The sequence below is a fragment of the Terrapene carolina genome, unplaced genomic scaffold (genome assembly GCF_002925995.2).
Source record: "Terrapene carolina triunguis isolate 2854851 unplaced genomic scaffold, T_m_triunguis-2.0 Scaffold23, whole genome shotgun sequence".
NCBI classification, from domain to species: Eukaryota; Metazoa; Chordata; order Testudines; family Emydidae; genus Terrapene; species Terrapene triunguis.
The window spans coordinates 18,748,924-18,769,494 of NW_020664374.1; the positions used below are offsets into that span (position 1 = coordinate 18,748,924).

General features: G+C 42.3%; 1 protein-coding gene across 1 annotated transcript in view; it reads right to left on the reverse strand.

Annotated features, from left to right (window-relative positions):
• Nucleotides 1-19,424, reverse strand: part of LOC112108245 (adhesion G-protein coupled receptor G2) — a 92,846-nt gene extending 73,422 nt beyond the window's left edge. The window contains exons 1-2 of the mRNA XM_029911113.1: nt 19,412-19,424; nt 1,808-1,926 (exon numbers count right to left, since the gene is read on the reverse strand). Coding sequence (XP_029766973.1) covers nt 1,808-1,925 — 118 coding nt within the window. The 5' untranslated portion in view covers nt 1,926; nt 19,412-19,424. The remainder of the gene's footprint in view (nt 1-1,807; nt 1,927-19,411) is intronic.
• Between the last annotated feature and the right edge of the window lie 1,147 nt (nt 19,425-20,571).

Below are 20,571 nucleotides of genomic sequence, written 5' to 3' on the forward strand. Positions count from 1 at the left end.
ATTAGAAACAACAAACACAGGAGCAGATCCTGTAAATACTTAAGCACCTGAGTTATTTACATTAGTAAGGCTGCAATAGAACTGACTACTCTCATGAGTAAAGTTGATCAAGTGTTTATATGTTGCCAGGATCTGGCATATAAGTAGCAAGAGAAGTCATTAATTTACCTACAAGTGCTTGTCAATTGTTAACAAATCTGACTTACAAGAGCCATTATAACTAATGAAGTCATAAAAATCTTTACTTCATTATATACCTTCCACATCTTGTAATTTTTCTTCACTGGAGTTTAAAAAGGCATTCAAGGTACTTTTTAAAAATGGTTCATATACATTTTTCTTGAATGACTGGGAAGTTTGAAAATAAAATTTGTTTGCTTAAAGTTACTTTTGTCCCTCCTTTTTACCCCGAGATCTATTTGTATATCTGGGGATAAATTATGCCACCTGGTGAGGGTATTCTAGAAGTCAGAGACAGTGCAGGAAGTCCGTCTCAACCTTCTCTCCTAGTGTATACAGACAGGGAAAAGTCATAATTTGGCACCTTATATTAGGGATGAAATGAGGTAGGGAAGAACGGCTAGTGCTGCTGGCAGTGCTGGCAGCCAAAATGGAAACATTTCAGGGTGGTGTGAAGCTAGGGACATTGATCACCCCACTTACCAAGTTAGGTGCACTGGAGGGAGCTCTGGCTACAGCTGTTGTGTAGGTGTGGGAAGGGACACACCTCCACCTGCTCCTCCAAAGTTCTAGAAATATGATGTCTTTTATAAAGATAATGGTTCAAGGCACCTCTGCCTGAGTGCGTGAGTAAGAGCCATCTGGAGAACTTCAGTATGTTCAGAACTAGTCCATCATATCATGGTACCAAATTCCACCCCCTGGTATAACCCACTATAGTCAATGGTGTCACACCATTTGCTGCATTTGCTAAATGTGTTTAAATTTCTAAAAACTCTGACTTCCTGGAGTGTAAATACATGACACAGGATAGGAGTCAGTTTCTAAAATTAAGCATAAGGCGTTATAAAATACATGATGTATGAAACATTTAACCTTTACCTCTAATATATATCACTTTTCATCCTTAAATGTCAAAATGTTTTACAAAGGAACACAAACATCATTATAAAAGGAAACTGAGGCACAGAGGCGTGAAATCACTAGTCCAAGGTCATACAGTCAGTTAGTGACAGAGCTAGGAATAAAACCCAAATCACTGGTCTCCCATGTCTATTGTACCACATACACAAAACAATGCTGCTTCCCTTATTTTTATTAGAAACAAAATAACTCTGTGAAGAATATCCATAAATTAGTTTATTATTATTACCAGAAACGGCATAAAATTGCCAAATTCTGATACATGATTTTTTTCCATACTTTGGACCTCACCTCCTTTCTCCGCACTACACCCAATAGCCAAAGAGTGGCACAGAAGCTGTTACACCACCTCTATGGTATATTACTATAAAATAAGTTGTATTTTATTTTTCTCACCCATAGCTAATTAGAAATTACTTATACCTGATGTCCTTATTAACAATAAAGAAAGAATGTAGATGTAGGATGTTCGAAAATGCTCAGATTTGACCTAACTGTTCCCATTGATGCTATGGGAATATTACCATCGATTTCTATGGGAGTGGAATTTGGCCAATCATGAGCATATGTGAAAAAAATCCCACCCATAAAATTAATAATGATTACATATTCTCTCTCTCTCTCTCTCTCTCTCTCTCACACACACACACACACACACACTCTCTCTATCAATGTTGGATGAATAAGGATAAAAATATCTTACGTATGTCCGAGGTAGCCAGAAACACGTGAAGTAAAATGATAGCTAGAGAAATCTTGAATTTCAGTAAAAGCTCCTGGACTCTGCCAGCACAGCAGTGCTGCACTCCACAGGCAATCATTCTAGAACACACAAGGGGGAAAAATCATATTCTATAACAATGATCAGCAAAAGGACAGGATTGTAGATATTACATTAGATGATACTTCCGAGACATGGATGTAAATCTTTTCAACTCTGCTATTTCTACCCAAATGGGGCTTACATTCTTCCTGTAGAGGGCTAGAATGTGGAATGACCCAGAAATTCTTGTTAAGCATCTCTTTTTCTGCTATAACCAAAAGTTAAGTTTATAGCTGTGCACTTATTGCAATTAGAACGGATTCTATTACAATTTAAAACAAACTTCAAAGCATTACTTTTAATACATGTAGTATATATCTGTAATATATATATATATATATATATATCAGATACTCTACAGACCTTAGGACTCTGTGACACACCAAAATTATATATATATAGATATATATCTTCAAAAATATACCATATTTCTGCACATACACCGCTACCTCGATATAACGCGACCGGATATAACACAAATTCGGATATAACGCAGTAAAGCAATGCTCCGGGGAGGCAGGGCGGGGCTGCGCACTCCGGTGGATCAAAGCAAGTTCAATATAACGTGGTTTCACCTATAACACGATAAGATTTTTTGGCTCCCGAGGACAGCGTTATATCGAGGTAGAGGTGTACTATTTTAGGTTGTGATAGGATCCTTCCTATTTGCAGAAAGTGCACATTTGTAAACATATCTTTAGTTTAGAGCTGAAAAATAGGCCATTGCAAGCATTCAAATTAATGAAAATATTTTATTAGTACAAAATGAATAGTTACTACAGATATACTATGGCAGACAAGTGCTGGTACCAGGAGATGGGAGCAGTGCAAAGCTATACCAGTCAATGAGAGCTGCTGAGTGCTTAGCACTTTTGAAAATCAAGAAAATCTATTTAGATATTTAAAACTTTAGGCATTTGTTTTTGAAATCTTGGCCAGTGACTTTGAAGGTACTTGCAAGAAGGTGCTGATATTTAAAGGTCTATCAGAATGTGTTAATAGGATTATGTTATCTGAGAGGAAAAGATCAAATGTATCCACCTTGAAAAGGGCCAACTGCACTGCAGAAGGGTTGGACCAAACAAAAGAAATGAGCAGGAAAAAAGTGGTTGGAAAAGCGTGGAAGCAATCTGTATGTATCACTCAAATGTATCAAATGTAAATACAGAAAATAGACATTAGCCCAAAAGACTTTAATAAGAGCAATACAGCATGAACATCAACCAGGACTTCCAATAGCTATACGGTAACCAAGAAATCCCATAGTAGTTGGGAACAATGGGTTTAGGTAGATTTATTGGGATAATGAAACTAGTATATTATATGCATTTTGGAGATACTGTATGCGGCCTATAATTTGGAATATCATCACCTTCTGAAATAATTCTGAAGGAAGAAATGTACCAATATTTTTTATCAATTGGAAGAAGTTAAGTACTACATATCATGGGTAATGTTGTCATGTGTGCTACAGAAATTAAACACCTCAAAGAAAGGCCCTTTAGAGGAAAACTCAGTTGAGCAAAGAATAAGAGCCTAAAACTGAACAAAAAGAAACATCACATTAGAATGGAAGAGTTAGCTAATATAAATCATGAGTCTTAGCAAGGATGAGTTGAAACTAGATAAAAAATAAAGTAATTCAAGAAACACTAGAATCTAAAGACAAACAAGCACCTCAGAGATTCACAGGAAATGTATTCCAAGTCAGTCTTCAGCTCACCTCTGTTACAATTTCTAAAAATAAAACTATATATTTGCATTTGATTGAACTGCAGAATTACTTTAATTGTCCCAAGACTGATTACAAAGACCCCTGTGCTTAAATGATTTTATGTATGTAACCTGGGAATATCAGTTGTTAAACTCTCAGGGTCTTGGTGCCATAATATATTTTATCATTATTTATTTTGATTCGTAAATAAATGAGGTGCCCATCCAAAAGGTGTGGGTATGCAGCCATTACCTTGAGATACACCAAATTTCCCCAGACCTCAGACTACATCACCCCCTAACAAAAATCAAGTTATAAACCAATTCCCCAGTTTTAAAGGCAAATTCCTTCCTCTGTAAGGCAAAGGATTTACCCATAGTGATATTCTCAGACAACACACTCAACACATACAGATTGTACCATCAATTGGCTGTACTACTTAGCACCCAACAGTTGAATTGTGAACTTCCCTGAACCCTAGGAATGTCTAAAGTGGCATCCAGAAGATTAAAGAGCAAATTTCCTATTATATGTCACATACAATACTGATGCACAGCTCCTACCTTATCCTCATTTAATAATGTATTAAGACATGTATTTAAAACCAAACCAAACCAAACCAAACACCACACTACTGTACAAATAGTATTCCAATAGCTATGACTAACTACTGAAATACAATTTGTACCGTATATGATCATTCAATCATTTGGAAACCACGTTTTCTAGTAATAAGAATACAATTAAATTTGCAGCCTGAGAACATATGTGGGTTCTGGCTTGTGCATCATTACTAGTAATAAAGATTCTAAAAGTTAATGGAATTGCAAAGGTATAATTGAGGACATAATTTGGAGACAGCAGGGTTGCAGGTAATAAGTGAGGATAGAAATTGGCCTACAGTTTAGTATTTGTGATCATGTAGGAGAAGGAAAGAAGTCTGCTTGACTCTCAGTGCCCAGGCTGAATTTGCAGAGTTGTCAGTTAGAACAGCATATTTTCATTTGTAAACGGAGCACATATGATACAGAATCACTAGACAGAAGCTTCTTGTGATGGGGTGTATAGACTCTACACTGGTTAACCATGGGTTAACAGGAGCCTGAGCTCAATTAGGCCACTGGATGGCACCTGGAGGAGTATTAGGCATAACAGGTGATCAAGTCCAGCTAAGATGGTGCTGGATCTTTATAAAAAAAGGAGCACAAGATAGTGGGAAAGGAAGGCCATGGAAGAGACCCAGCTTATCAGTAGAGAGGTTTCTTCTCTTAGGCTAAATGCAGAGAGAGCCCGGGAGACCTGGAGTCAGAACTGGTGGATCCTGAGCCAGGAGGAAACCTTATAGGCTGGGGACAGTGAAACAAGGGTCCAGAGGTGGCCTGTCTTGAGCTGAAAGGCAGCTGGAGGCAGTGAAGCCCAAGAGTGATGGTAATAGGGTGACCAGATGTCCTGATTTTATAGGGATAGTCCCGATATTTGGGGCTTTTTTTTAGATGAGCTCCTAATACCCCCCACCCTGTCCCAATTTTTCACACTTGCTATCTGGTCTCCCTAGATGGTAAAGTCTAAGGGGCATGTGGACAGAAGTTTGAGAGGTTGCAGGGAGAGAGGGAGGAACTCTGCTGTCACTCTCATGGTAGCAGGGAGTAAAGAGACCTGTAAGGAACAGGAAGGCTCCTGCAGGATGAGAAGAACCCCCAGGGAAAGCCTTGGTAGGAAGAAGTCCAGAGAAGTGGCAGCAGGGAGTCTGGAAGTGTGAACTTTGACTGCCTGTCCTAGAGTCTCTGGACTGGAACCCAGTGTAGCAGATGAGCCTGGATTCCCCTACCAGCCATTGGCAAGGTGGCATAAAGCCCCTGTGAAGGGCATATGGTCTACTGTAAGCCCTGAGAAAAGGGTATATGGACAACTGGGCCCTGAATTGAGGGCAGCAGACTGAACGGAGGGATCAGATGCTTGCTTTTGTTGCACTCTGTTACCAGAAGGGGTGAGACTAAATGTAACATGGCTAGAAGGATGAGTCACAAGAAGAAACAGACCACAGTAGGGGAGGTGGGGGGAACAACTGGAAGGGACCTTGAAAGGTCATCAAGTCCAGCCCCCTGCCTTCACTAGCAGGACCAAGTACTGATTTTGCCCCAGATCCCTAAGTGGCCCCCTCAAAGATTGAACTCACAACCCTGGGTTTAACAGACCAATGCTCAAACCACTGAGCTATCCCTCCCCCCAACCGCCCTGACAGTTAGAAACTTTTTCCTAATGTCCAACCTAAACCTCCCTTGCTGCAGTTTAAGCCCATTGCTTCTTGTTCTATCCTTAGAGACTAAGGTAACAAGTTTTCTCCCTCCTTATGACACCCTTTTAGATACCTGAAAACCGCTATCATGTCCCCTCTCAGTCTTCTCTTTTCCAAACTAAACAAACCCAATTCTTTCAGCCTTCCTTCATAGGTCATGTTCTCAAGACCTTTAATCTTTCTTGTTGCTCTTCTCTGGACCCTCTCCAATTTCTCCACATCTTTCTTGAAATGCGGTGCCCAGAACTGGACACAATATTCCAGTTGAGGCCTAACCAGCGCAGAGTAGAGCGGAAGAATGATTTCTCGTGTCTTGCTCACAACACACCTGTTAATGCATCCCAGAATCATGTTTGCTTTTTTTGCAACAGCATCACACTGTTGACTCATATTTAGCTTGTGGTCCACTATAACCCCTAGATCCCTTTCTGCCGTACTCATTCCTAGACAGTCTCTTCCCATTCTGTATGTGTGAAACTGATTTTTCCTTCCTAAGTGGAGCACTTTGCATTTGTCTTTGTTAAACTTCATCCTGTTTACCTCAGACCATTTCTCCAATTTGTCCAGATCATTTTGAATTATGACCCTGTCCTCGAAAGCAGTTGCAATCCCTCCCAGTTTGGTATCATCTGCAAACTTAATAAGCGTACTTTCTATGCCAATATCTAAGTCGTTGATGAAGATATTGAACAGAGCCGGTCCCAAAACAGACCCACTTGTTATACCTTTCCAGCAGGATTGGGAACCATTAATAACAATTCTCTGAGTATGGTTATCCAGCCAGAGTACGGTTATCCAGTGAGTTATATCGAACTTGCTTTGATCCACCGGAGTGCGCAGCCCCGCTCCCCCGGAGCACTGCTTTACCGCGTTATATCCGAATTCGTGTTATATCGGGTCGCGTTATATCAGGGTAGAGGTGTATTTAAATTACAGCTCGGTGTTCTCAAGTAATGACATTTAAGATGATTGTTAGTATTACTTACAATGTTCAAGTTGTTTGAATTAGAGAAGACCTTTATTGGTTATTGCCTTATTATGGTGCAATAGTGTCATCCACTGCTTTTTCCAAACCATGTGCCATATTGTGCCAGCACTTTTGAAATAGAAGAGCAGTTTTCTAAAGAAGTTCTGCTTTTTTGATAAAAGTACATTTTGAGTGGGTTTAAGACCAATTCAATCTCTCTAGATGAAACAGATGGTATTTACTATGAACATTATTGTCCTGCACTGTACTGTACTCTTTGTGAAACTGAATTTTAAAAGTTCCATAAAGCCTTCACAGTTCTCTTTGAATACAACTGTAAGGAAAAAGAATATGAAAACCAGTAAGTGTTTCTCTTTTTTGTACTCTTTACATTTTAAAAAATAAACTACTTGGAACTTGTTTTATTATGTCCAACTTTATCCAGAACAACTTTTCACCATTTAAAATCATTGCAAACACTTGAAATTCAGACATTCATACCTAACTACCGGGTATGTTGTCTTCACTTTCTTTTGTTCTAATCCTGCATCCATTACTTAGAGAGAGTCCCATTAAAGACCTCTGGCTTTAATACAAATATTTTCCTACATTACAGAATTATTTAAAAACTCCAGACAGTATTTTGCATACCTTTAAATAGCATTATTGTAATGTTAAAGTTTGTAGCTCCCTCTAGCAAACAACCCTAATACAAATTGTATTAATCTAATATTTGTATTTATTTTTCTGTTTTAATTATTCTAATATTAATTGTTGTTAGCTTTTATTTCAAGTTAAAAACATAACTGGAGCAAAAAGAGGCCACATGAAAACAATCATATTATATTAACTCAACACAGTTTTAAAATAAAAGCAGAACATTAGCAGTGATATGAAAAGGACCTGGAGTGAAATCCTGGCTCCACTGAAGTCACTGCAGCCAGGATTTCACCCTTAGTAACCATACTGTACTTCAGTATGTCTCCAAAAGATCACTCACATATAGACATATTTAGCACTTTCTTACATTGGGGATATTTTTCTCATTCTTCTGGAGTCATGTTGCAATATGATATGTTTTCTTTGTTGAAGTTGGAAGTGTTGAAATAGTAAGCCTTTTCTGTTGCATTTTTGTGACAACAGACAGCCTGTATTATGCCAGCTGCAAGAAGTAAGTCAGGAGCAAGACACAGGAAGGATGGCTGGGACTGTGCAGGTATGTCTCTCTCTCTCTCTCTCTCTCTTTCTCAGTGCTTCCCATTGCTTTCTCCAGGATAAGAATAAGACTATCAGCTTCTTCCATCAGCTCCGCTCCCTTATTTTCCAGATTGGCATCAGAAAGTAGTAAAGCTTCTAGTTTATTTTTAAACTTTGGCTGAAGTAAGAGAGATGTAATGGGGAGGATGCTTATGTTGGAAAGTCTTATGTCACTGTTAAATCTGGCACATACAACGTCCACTGACTTAACAGCAGAAATAACGCCATCCTTTAAAAAATGTTGTCCTAAGTTGGGGGTGGGGGGCGGTCAGTTTTTTCCAGAAGACAGTAAAAGAATTATTTGAATGATACTGTGTATGGTGTTTTCTAAGGGCATGTCTACACTTACCGGGGGATCGATGAGCGGCGATCGATGCATTGGCGGTCGATTTAGCGGGTCTAGTGAAGACCCACTAAATCGACCGCAGATGATGCTTTCCTGTCAACTCCTGTACTCCACAGGATCGAGAATAGTGGGGGGAGTCAACAGGAGACGACATTGTGTAGTGTGGACCCCGTCGTAAGTAAATCTAAGCTACGTCGATTTCAGTTATGCTATTCACGTAACTCAAATTGCGTAGCTTAGATCCAATTTCCCCTGTAGTTTAGACAAGGCCTAAGACTGCAAACTGAGACATACAAGTAGTCTGTAAAAATCAGTTTATCTTCTGATAGAATACCACCTTTTCCTTTGGCTGCTACAAGTGTTTATATGTCCCTGAACGTGTGTTTCAGCTAGTCTATCCAACGTGTAACAAGTAAAGCTTAATTTAATTGATATTTCCTGTTTCAATTTGTCTACAGGTACAATGTATTTTTCTTCACTTGTAAGCTTTTGTAGGCCTTTTGTGAATGGCTAAAAGTGATGCAAGTAATGTTTAATACGTCAAAAGATGTTTAATACTTCATTTTTAAGAAAGCTATATCCTAACACCTAAAAGCAGCTCACAGTGAGCAAAATGTTGTATGTACACCACAGCAAACCACCTCAAAACATTGGCTCAGCTGCTAGTGGTAATCAGGGGAAAACCCTTGGGAGGGAATCTATATTTTGACTTATTCTAGGTTATTGGTATTGGATGGTCTCTTACAAATGCAAAGAAGCCAAGCACAGTGGGCCAAGTTCTGCCTGAGTTACACTCATGTAACTGTTGAAGTTTGAGACATAGTATAAACAAACTCATATAAAATTCATATGTGCAGTTCATGAGTGTAATAGCCTACTGGGTGTTTTTCCAATAAGCATCTACTCAGTGACTAAGACTCTCGTGAACCTAAACTTAGTGTCAATCTGAGTGACTGGTGTCAGACACAATAAAAAAATAATGAAACACATGGACTGTTTTGTTTGAATCCAAAAGACTGTACATTCAGCCTTAACTTTTGTATTTCCTGACTTTGGGAGCATGTAAATCTTAACCTTAATATGGAACTAATGTAGGATTTTGCATTATTTTAACTTATTTTATATAATACTAGAAGTGCAGCTAGTGTTTTTCCAGAGACAAAGACCCCAATTCTGAGTTCTTGAATTCTTGCATTCAGTACAGAAATGGGGCAGTTTATAGCCTTAAGTCACCTTCGTGTCTCCTTTTATTCCAAGGCCATTCTGGAAATAGTTCAGTCTATAGTAAGTGAGAGCAGCCATACAGCCTCACTCTCTCCTTTCCCCCAACCTTGCATACCCCATATGCTGGGGAATGAGAAAGGGGGCATCTTACAGCTGTTTCACAAGATCTACACTGACCGAGAAATCACCTTACACATGGGCTATCCCCCAGAGAGAGATCTGTTAAGAGTCCTTAAGACTGGATCAACATAAAAGCCTTAAGGCAACATATGATTGGGGCAACGGTCTCCGCTTCAAGGAGTTTACAAACTAAATAGACAAAATATGGATGGAGGATGAGGAGGAAGGGTTGCAATAAGCAGCAAAGTAGCTATGTTTGCTTTTATGTCTCAGTGCCTCAGGGGTGGGAGGTTGTTAAACTCTACTCTAAGTAGTGCTATAGGTTTCATGAAAAGTGTGAAGGCACGGCAGACATAGTCAGGATGGAAATTCCAAACATATAGGTCCTCATGCAAGTTGTCGAGGAGGTAAGTGGAAGATGGAGACTAGGGAAGCACTTAGGCATGTAGTCTGAGTTCAGTAGGAGGGACAAGAGAAGAAGTGGCAAGTGAGAAAAGCAACGTTTTACAAAGCCTTGACATTCAGCTACAGGACTTGAATTTGATGTGGATGGCAAGAGGAACCATTAAGGGCATGTCTATACTGCAGTGGGGAGTAAGCCACATTGCCCAGGTAGACAGACTCATGCTAACAGTCTTGAGCTATCATGCCAAAACTAGCAGTCTGGATGTTGCGGCTGTGACGTTATTGATATAATCTGGGACCATACAGAACATGGTTGCAACCAAAGTCCTGTAGTGGCACCAAATCTTGTAAAAAGGGGGTCAAATGAGGTGTCTAAAACAAGGTTATGGTTTGCTGGTTATGATTATGCTGTCTATATGTGTGTATCAATTTTGTAGTTGAAGTTGTGAATATTGTCTCTATACTGTCTGTATTTCAAACTTATGCTATGCTTCTGGGAGACATCTCAGACAACTTGGTGTTAGCTTTGCCTAGCCTGCTTGATGGCCCATTATGGACCATCAGCTATACAACTGATCCATGGAGAGAAGGCAGATACGCCTTGTAACTCAAAGTATGCAGGAACTTGCCCATGTGACTCCAGATTCCATTTTGCTGTAATTTTCCACAGTAAGAACAAAGAGGTGTTCTTACACCTGGAACAGACTATAAAAGGCTGATGCCTCGTCTCCATCTTGTCTTCAATCCTGCTTCTTACCTCTGGAGGGACTTTGCTACAAACTGAAGCTCTGAACAAAGGACTGAGGACCCATCCCAGCTGGGGATGTACTCCAGAGACTTGATTTGAACCTGCAGTTTATTTCATCACTGCTACAAGCCTAAACCAAGAACTTTGCCATTACTGTATGTAATTGATTCCATGTAACCAATTCTAACTCTCATCTCTATCTTTTTCCTTTTATGAATAAACCTTTAGATTTTAAATTCTAAAGGATTGGCAACAGTGTGATTTGTGGGTAAGATCTAATTTGTATATTGACCTGGGTCTGGGGCGTGGTCCTGTGGGATTAGGAGAGCCTTTTTTCTTTTACTGGGGTATTGGTTTTCATAACCATTTGTCCCCATGATGAGTGGCACTGGTGGTGATACTGGGGAAACTGGAGTGTCTAAGGAAATTGCTTGTGTGACTTGTGATTAGCCAGTGGGGTGAGACCAAAGTCCTCTTTGTCTGGCTGGTTTGGTTTGCCTTAGAGGTGGGAAAACCCCAGCCTTGGGCTGTAACTGCCCTGCTTGAGCAATTTGTCCTAAATTGGCACTCTCAGTTGGGTCCCGCCAGAACCGCATCGTTACAGTGGCTCAGGCTGAAGTTCAGGCTCCCAAGCCCACCTGACCTCCAAGGCCTTAGAGCCTAAACCACAATGTCCATGCTGCTATTTTTAGTTCCTAGCTCAAGCCCCACTAGCATGAGTTTGTCTACCCAGGCTGGGAGGCTCGCTCCCAGCTGCCCTGTAGACATATCCTAAGAGGTTTTGAAGATGGAGATGTACACAGTCAGAACAGTGAGCAAGACAGATATTTTCACAATACTATCTTGGAGAAACTGAAGTTGGAGGCACGGATGCCAGAGAGAAGAATGCTTAATTCATACTTCTACTTGGCCTTCTCCTGAAAACTTACGCTTAAACTTTCTACATCTTCCTGTGTGTGTGCACGCGTGCGAGTAGTGAAACAGTCTCCCCCACTCTCCTTTCCATGCTCTCCTGGCTCATACAGCAGCAGAAGCAGAAGCAAAGAAAGCAAAATGATGACGTGATCTCATCCTACACCTCACTTTATGGATTCAGCAGATCTCTTATCTCCCATCCTTGCAGCTGTTGGAATTCCTTAGGAGTTGCAAGGTGAAATATTTAGCCGACTTTAAAAAAAAGAAAAATCAAAGTTCACTTTTATTGTATCCCAATGGCCAAATGAACGCTAAGCACAGAAGCTAATGCCTCTTCATTTTCAGGGAGTGATTCACTCTTCAAATAGCTTTGATCTGACAGGAGGCGGGGAGCATGGCCTAAGCAACATGTTGCACTGGGAAGTACACTAACTTTGGTGCATGTGCCGTTGAAGGAGCAGACACATGCTGCCCCTCCCGCACCAAACACTGTCTCAGCAGAGCTCCTGGCTGCGCTAGTGCTGCTCCTGGCTGGTGCAGTATGTGGCGGACGGAGGACTCCCTTACAAGGAGAGTTTAACAGCATGTTAAATTGTATTATACTGTTTAACCCCCAAATGGTGCTGTGTATAATATACTTAAGCTCACAACAGCCATTCTTGGCAGTCTATTAAAGGATCTGAACCGGGAATGCATCTAGTGTATCTCTCTGGGAAGGAAACTCTGTAGCCAGTTCATATTATAATACAGAAGCCTGACCTGCTAGTAGCAGTCCCGCAAAACGAGGGTGTAGAAGGAGTACATGACAGAGAGGCTCCACAAAAAGCTGTCTGAGAAAGGGAAGGGCAAAGGTCAGGCCAAACCAGGTGTTGAGGTTGGGCTAATATAATTGAATTAAGCTAAATCGATATTAGCCACTTTTAAAATACGTCTGAGTGTCCACACAGGAAGATTAGGCTACTTTAACTAACTCAGTTTAGAACACTGGTTCTCAACCAGAGGTACACACATCCCTGTGGGTACACAGAGGTCTTCCTGGGGTTACATCAACTCATCTAGATATTTGCCTAGTTTAACAACAGGCTACACAAAAAGCACTAGTGAAGTCAGTACAAACTAAAATTTCATACGACTTGTTTATACTGCTCTATATACTATACACTGAAATGTAAGTACAATATTTATATTCCAAATGATTTATTTTATAATTATGTGGTAGTAATGAGAAAGTAAGCAGTTTTTCAGTAATAGTGTGCTATGACACTTTTGTATTTTTCTGTCTGTTTTTGTAAGCAAGTACTTATTAAGTGAGGTGAAACTTGAGGTACACAAGACAAATCAGACTCCTGAAAGGGGCACAGTAGTCTGGAAAGGTTGAGAGCCACTGTTTTAGAAAACAATTTAGTTAAATCCAATTCAATTTCTGTGTGTAGACCAGGCATAAGTGTCAGCTTGGCAAACTCAGTCTGGAACCTGAACTCAATCTGGGTTCTTTCCTTCTTGCTCATCATCAACAGTTATAAAGTGATTAGCTTCCTCAGTTATGAGTCACACTGAGGAAAGTACTGACTTAGTTTAACATGAATATAATAACCTCACTTTTTCATGTCATTGTGAAAACGATGATGTAGGCACAGAATAACTATTGTAATGACAGAACAAAAGCTCAAAAATCTCAGATATAATGGGCCAGGTTTATTCTTAACTTCACTGAAATCAACAATAACACCTGGAATTAATTTGGTGCAAAATCTACATGGAACAATCCAAAATCCAATGGTTGGAAGACAAATTAAAATGGAGAATTTGGCAATATCTATAATCCAGCATGCCCAGAAGACTCAAATCCAGGCAGAAAGCCAACCTAAACTATTCTCTACAGAGTACAACATGGGGTTTTTTAATATTTAAAATATCCATAGATGCCAGTAACCGGATTTTGTTTTTTAATGAGTCCACAATAATATGTTCCTAATCAGTGTATATACATTATTCACTTTTCCTGGTACATGCAATCTGTACTGCTCCTAAACACTCATGTTTGATCTTGTGTGACAACTTCAGGTTCGCCCATCATAACATCTTGCAGGATTGCTTCTTCAATGAATATCCTCTAAAGAACTCTATAAATGAGAACACGTCTAAAGCTACATTTGTGGTTAGTGTTTTGGTGACTAAAAAATTAACTAAAATTATCTCATTCTAATTTTACATAATATAAATATTAAGTACAAATTCTAGTAACTTCTTCTGAAAGCCATGAAGTAAATAAGTATTTTAACTTGACCAGACTTTTCCAAAACTCTAGTATGTTTTTTTTCCATCTGCTCTTTCATCTACATGTGGTTTGCTCTCTCTTTTCTTGAAAAACAAATTTTTTAAGTTACAAAATGATCACAACTACTGTGATGATAGGATTTTTTTTCTGTAATAGTCAGTAGGCTGCAATTGAGCAGTTGTCTCCGAAAACACAAGAGGACCATGAGAGCAGAAAAGATGACCAGCACTTTAATAAGGTGCTATATTGAGTCCCACCTGTTGGAATAAAGAGTGAACAACAATGGAACAACTCCACAGAGTTGCTCATATACCAGATACCTGAACTGTCTGTGTAGTTACAGCTCACATAACCATTAAGATGTATGGAAAAGCCTGAAGTGGGGACTAAAATAAACACATGAAAAGTCCAATATCTCTCAACCTTTTAAATGCCTACACATTTTATATACAATGACTGAAAAACTTGGTCTTGATCCCACAGTCCTGATGCAGATTACACTCACACTGAAGTACTGCAGAATTTCAGAATTGGATCCTTACTTTACATTTGGAGGCAAATTCTGATCAGCCACTCACATGAGTGGTACTGCTCATGAGCACGGAGAACAGGATTTGTCCCTTGGTCTTTGCACAAAGGATATAATCAATCCTGTATTCCTTGGGCACCCAGAATTTAAATTTACTTCAAATTGTTGTAGCTTGTCTTTCTCATCACCAGAAGTTGGTCTGATAAAATATATTACTTCACCCACCTTGTCTCTAATTTACTTTGAAGGATTTTTTGGCATATAAGAAATGCAGGACTGATTTCCAAATGAGCAGCATTAATACATAATTTCATATAAGACATTTATTATTGTATATTTTATAAAAATCAATCTCTTGATGTGTACACAACATTGATTTTACAAAAGCAATATTTTTGAGTTCATGTGTTTGAGATAAGAGCAAAACCCTTAGACATATTTCTATACTTTAAAATTATTGATTACCATTTTGCCCTTCAAATACATTCTGGTCTAGCTTTTAGCTGAAAATACAACATTCATAACCCAAATATGGTGTTTAATGTTAAAAGCAATATATTTGTGGAGGCTGCTACTCATGTCTCATACTGAGAGCTAAAACTGTCAGAACTTAAAGGTAACTCTTCTTCCTATATTTCCTCTCATGCCATTCTATTCTTAGTCAGGCAAAATTACTACTGCATTCAAGGGGAGTTCTGCCTACAACCCCCCCCTCACCCCCCAATATAGGTGGCATAAATGAAGCTAATTAATTTAAGAGTGGGAATTGAGTCCCTTCTTCATTCCACTCACCCAACTAGAGCCACATATATTGAGGTATTAAATACTAAATCCTGAAATTCAATTTGGAATGTACTAAGGAGGAAAAATTTGCTCACAGTTCCATCTGACCTATAGAGATCCAGGTAAAATATTAACATTAGAATCTAACTGCCACTTCATGTATGTGAAAAGATTTTGTTGGCTCCAATTTACACATTATTTATAATTATATGACATCTTTCAAATGTTTCACTCTTTAAACAATTTTCAGCCATAAATTACAATATGTGTGCTTTCTTAGTAATGTGTAATATTTAAACGTTAACATGGCAAAGTTAGCTGTTTCTGTTCTTTGGTTTAATTCAATGACTGTTTCCAACTCTTTATTGACAAAAAATTTTAAACAAACAAACAAACAAAACAAAAACGCCACCAGTGTCACCTTGCATAGGACCAAACCCTGCATACCTTACTCATGCAAATAGTTCCAGTGGGGACATTAAAGACAAAAGGAAGGCAAGCAGCATTTGGCCCATAATTTTAGGGTATGAAAACAGTAAAGGGAATCTGAGCAGATCTGCCACTTTAAGAATATGCAAGATGATAAGCTAAGAAATTAATTTACAATTGTTTTGTTTAGTGTTCTTTGCACAGTTCAAAACAACATCCCCACACATACAGCAGCCAGCAACTGTAAACAATGAATGTAAAACTGTGCACTATAAAAAGAGTTTAAGAAAAATATTGTATATAAAAAACATTTATAAATACAGTCTCTAAATGATGAAAGAGAGAAACATTTTCTTTGAATTCAGTGTAACAAAATGACAAAGTCAGGGAAATGCAGTGATGTTGTAGCCGTGTTAGTCCCAGGATATTAGAGAGACAAGGTGGGTGAGGTAATACCTTTCATTGGACGAACTTCTGCCAGTGAAAGAGGCAAGCTTTTGAGCATAAACAAAGCTCTTCTTCAGGACCTGTGTAAGTTCGAAAGCTTATACTTCACCCACCTTTTCTCTCTAAATTCAGGGAAAGATGGTTTCAGTAATTATCATGCACATCATTCCTCATGAAAGGCAATATAAGAGGATAGGCTGCAATATACACAGTTTCAAATTTTTACTCCAGGAGGAATTCTGCGCCACTGCGCATGCGCAAAGGGGAGCCACAAGAGCAGTCATGCGACCCTCCCCAGCAGTATGTTTTGGGGGCCCAGGGCAGCCGGCAGAGAGCTAAATCACTGTGGGGCAGTAGGCAGGACTGGGGAAGACCTAGCTGGTGACTCCTACCCTGCGCCAGGCTCAGCTGCTAGTTCCAGCTGGACTGGGAGGACGGGACTTCCTCTTTCTTTGCATGGCATCCGGGGGTGGGTCAGACCCACTTCCAGTTTTCTCCCCCAGCTGAAGGAAGCTCTGCAAAGCCCCCACCCCCCGCTGCTTTCAGCACCCATCAGCTGCAGGGGGAAGGATCCCTGTACCGGGAGCTGCTCCCCCATCCGCCCAACCCCTGTGCATCCAGACCCCCTCATACCCAGACCCTCCTGCCGAGCCTCATCCCCTTCACTCAGAACGCCGCCCCAATGAGCCCCACTCCTGCTGCACCTGGACCACCCCAACGAACCACCTGCACCGGGATCCCCACCCCACCAAGCCTCAACCAGCTGCATCTGGACCTCCCCACTGAGCCCCTCATACCCATACCCCCCTGCCGAGCTCTTTCTCCCGCACACCCAGACCCTCCACCCTGCTGAGCCCCAACCACCTTCACCTGATCCCCCCATGCAGAGTCCCTTTATCATTGCACCCAGGACCCCCCACACACACACCTGGATCCCCCAATGAGCCACCCACACCAGATTGCCCTACACAGAATCCCCTCAACCCACACCTGGATCCCCGCACACTAAGCCCCTCTACACTTGGATCCTGCCTGCCCACACCAAGTGGGCAGGGTCCTGGGGTGTTTCTGGGGCAGGCAGGTCCTTGCGCTGTGTCAGGATTGGGTGCAGCCTTACCGCTGAGTCTGTATCTGGGGGGGGGGGAGCTGCCTAGTGATCTCCCACCTCTGTGCAGCCAGTGCCCTGTGCTCCCCAATGCCATGCTGGAGCCTCCAGATTTATTTGACAAATAAAATTTGCAGAATTTTAAATTATTGTGCGGAGGATTTTTATTTTTTTGGCACAGAATGCTCTCAGAAGTATCAAATGACTTACCATACCCAGATGACTTTCAAAATATCTTGTTTAAAATGCATCTGTTTCACCATTTTTGTTTTAGAATGTAACATGAAAAGATAAGCAATAACAAATACTGAGCTAAATTCAGCTCTCAGTTACACCCATTCATCCCCATAGAACACAATGGGCAAGTACAGGTGTCACTAAGAGCAAAATTGGCCTACTGTGATTCATACAGAAACATGGCCATGATGCAGGTATTAAAAAGTCTGATCTACCCAAACATCAAAAACCCGTCAGTCAAAACATTACAGAAATAAGGTATTCTCTATTGCAGGGGTTCTCAATCGTTTTCTTTCTGAGCCGTCCCCACCGCCTCCCCGATACAGTCTATAAAAACTCCATGGCCCACCTGTGCCACAACAATTGGTTTTCTGCATATAAAAGCCAGGGCTAGTGTTAGGGGGTAGCAAGTAAGGTAATTGCCTGGGGCCCCATGCCACAGGGGCCCCTGCAAAGCTAAGTTGCTCAGGCTTTGGCTTCAGCCCCATGTGGTGTGACTTCAGCTTTCTGCCCTGGGCCCCAGCGAGTCTAACGCTGGTCCTGCTTGCTGAACCCCCTGAAATTGGGGCCCCCAGACCGCTGGTTGAGAACCACTGCGCTATTGTGTAATGCACTGGCTACTTCAGATAAGTTAATCATTTTATCACTCTTGATTAGAGGGAAAGTCAGAAAGAACCCCTTGCAGCAGTGCCTCTTAAACATGCTCAATTACATGGGGAGTCACTCATTTCAAACCAATATTTATGTCCACATCATAATGAAACTTGTTGCCATCTCACTGCTTATTCCTGATATCAGAAACACAACCCCGGAGCAGTGGTTAAACAAAACGTGATGCCTATTACAGATACTGGGTCAAGTCCTGGTCCCACTGAAGGCATGGGCAAGACATTGTCCCTACTTACACTTGCGCAACCCCACTGAACTCATGTAGATCAATGGCCCCACACGTTCCGCCTTTGCTATCTCGATTGTCTCTTCTTATGGGAGGGTCAGTGGCATATTTTAAAGCTGGGTCCTTGGCAGGTTGAGAGCTGTGTTTACACCTGTGAGCCCTATTTCGCAGCAGACTTTCTTTTTCTTTCTTTTCTTAGGGCCAGATCCCGGGGCTCTTATTTAGTTTCTCCTCCTTTAGCTTGGCAAAAGTTACATTTCCCAGGCAATAAGTGAGGAAAAAGCTGAAGAGGCGCTTTGGGCTTTGGCCCCAACGATAATAACAAGGCTCTTTCCCAGCTCGGGTGAAGACAGAGGTGTACAGTACATCCAGCCTGCTGCCCGCGGGAAGGGGCTGCACATTCCCCCCAGTTCACCTAGGAGCCGGGCTGCTAAACAAGATCCCCCGCCGCAGCCCGGCCAGCCCCAGACATATCGCACCAGCCTCCTCCTCTTGCAAACACCGGCCTGAGCGGGCAACTTTCCCCCAGGTACTTCTCCGCCCCGCACCCAGCGGGACCCGCTTTCCCCCCCTGCCCTGCCATAGGACGGGGCAAGACGTGCCGGCGGAGGAAGCCAGGTCCCTTCATCCCCAGCGAGTCCCCCCCTCGCTCACCTCAGCCCAGCCGCTCGGGGCGGACCCCGGCGGGAGACTCCCAACTTTGCAGCCCTTGGACAGCCCGTAACTGAACGACCAGAGGAGACGGCGCGTCTGTGCCTCCCCTCCCGCCCCCCAGAGACGGGCACTCACCTGGCCCGGCCGGCCGGCGGGGGAGCCCTGGCTGCTCGCTGCGGCTGCTCTGCTGCCCGGGTCGCTTCTGAGCCAGAGGCAGCGCGCGGCGCGGCCAGTCCGGGCAGCTGGAGCAGCCGCCGCCTGTGGGAGGAGGAGGCGGCGGGAGGAGGAAGCCCAGCAGCGAGGCGCCAGATGCTGCGGCGGTGGCCGCAGGTTCCCTCGGGGCGCTGCTCTTCGGGCCGCTGCACTCCCAGGCGGCTCAGTCCCGCCGCGGTGCGTTCAGGCGGCCAGGGCGCGCCCCTGCTGCCCTGACCCCCGCCGAGCCCCCCTCGCCAGGCAGCGCCCGCAGGCTGTGGCCCTTCAGTGTTTCTGCCCCCAGAGCAGCGGGGCCGCCTCTCGCACGGTTATTCCCGCATCTGGCTGACTTGAAAAGCTGCCGAGGAAACACAAATCATGAGTGTACACGCGGCCGCCAAACCACCTCAGCTTCCATTCCAGCTGGGGGGTGCGGCTGGGGGCACCGACGTGAGGGGCAGAGCCAAGACCCTGGCTGGCTTTCTCAGCGGGTCTACAACCCCCTCAAAGGAGGGTGCGCCCTTGATCTCAGGAATGCACGGTGCCCACTGGAACAATTCAGCATGGTGCGGTGCTCATTCTTTAGGGTCCAATTCTCCTGGGCGCAGCTCAAGGCAGAATCCTGTTTATTTTTTCTGAGGGAATTTGATCAAGGGTCTCCCTAAATCACTGGCAGGTCTTTAATGACCGCTGCTGCCAGGAAAGAAGCTCTGACAGGAGCATAGAAGGAGAGGTGTCTGTATATCCCCTTCCCAGTCTCCCACCAGAAGTGCCTTTTATTGGTGGGACAAGGTGGTGAGAGACAATATATTTTATTGAATCACCTTCTGTTGGTGAGAGAGACAAGCTTTGGAGTTTACACCAGTGGTTTTCAAACTTTTGTACTGGTGACCCCTTTCACACAGCAAGCCTCTGAGTGTGACCCCCTTTATAAATTAAAAATACTTTTTAATATATTTAACACCATTATTAATTCTGGAGGCAAAGCGGGGTTTGGGGTGGAGGCTGACAGCTCGTGATCCCCTGAGGGGTCCCAACCCCCAGTTTGAGAACCCCTGGTTTACACAGAGCTCTTCTTCAGGTCTGGGAAACACTCTTTGTAA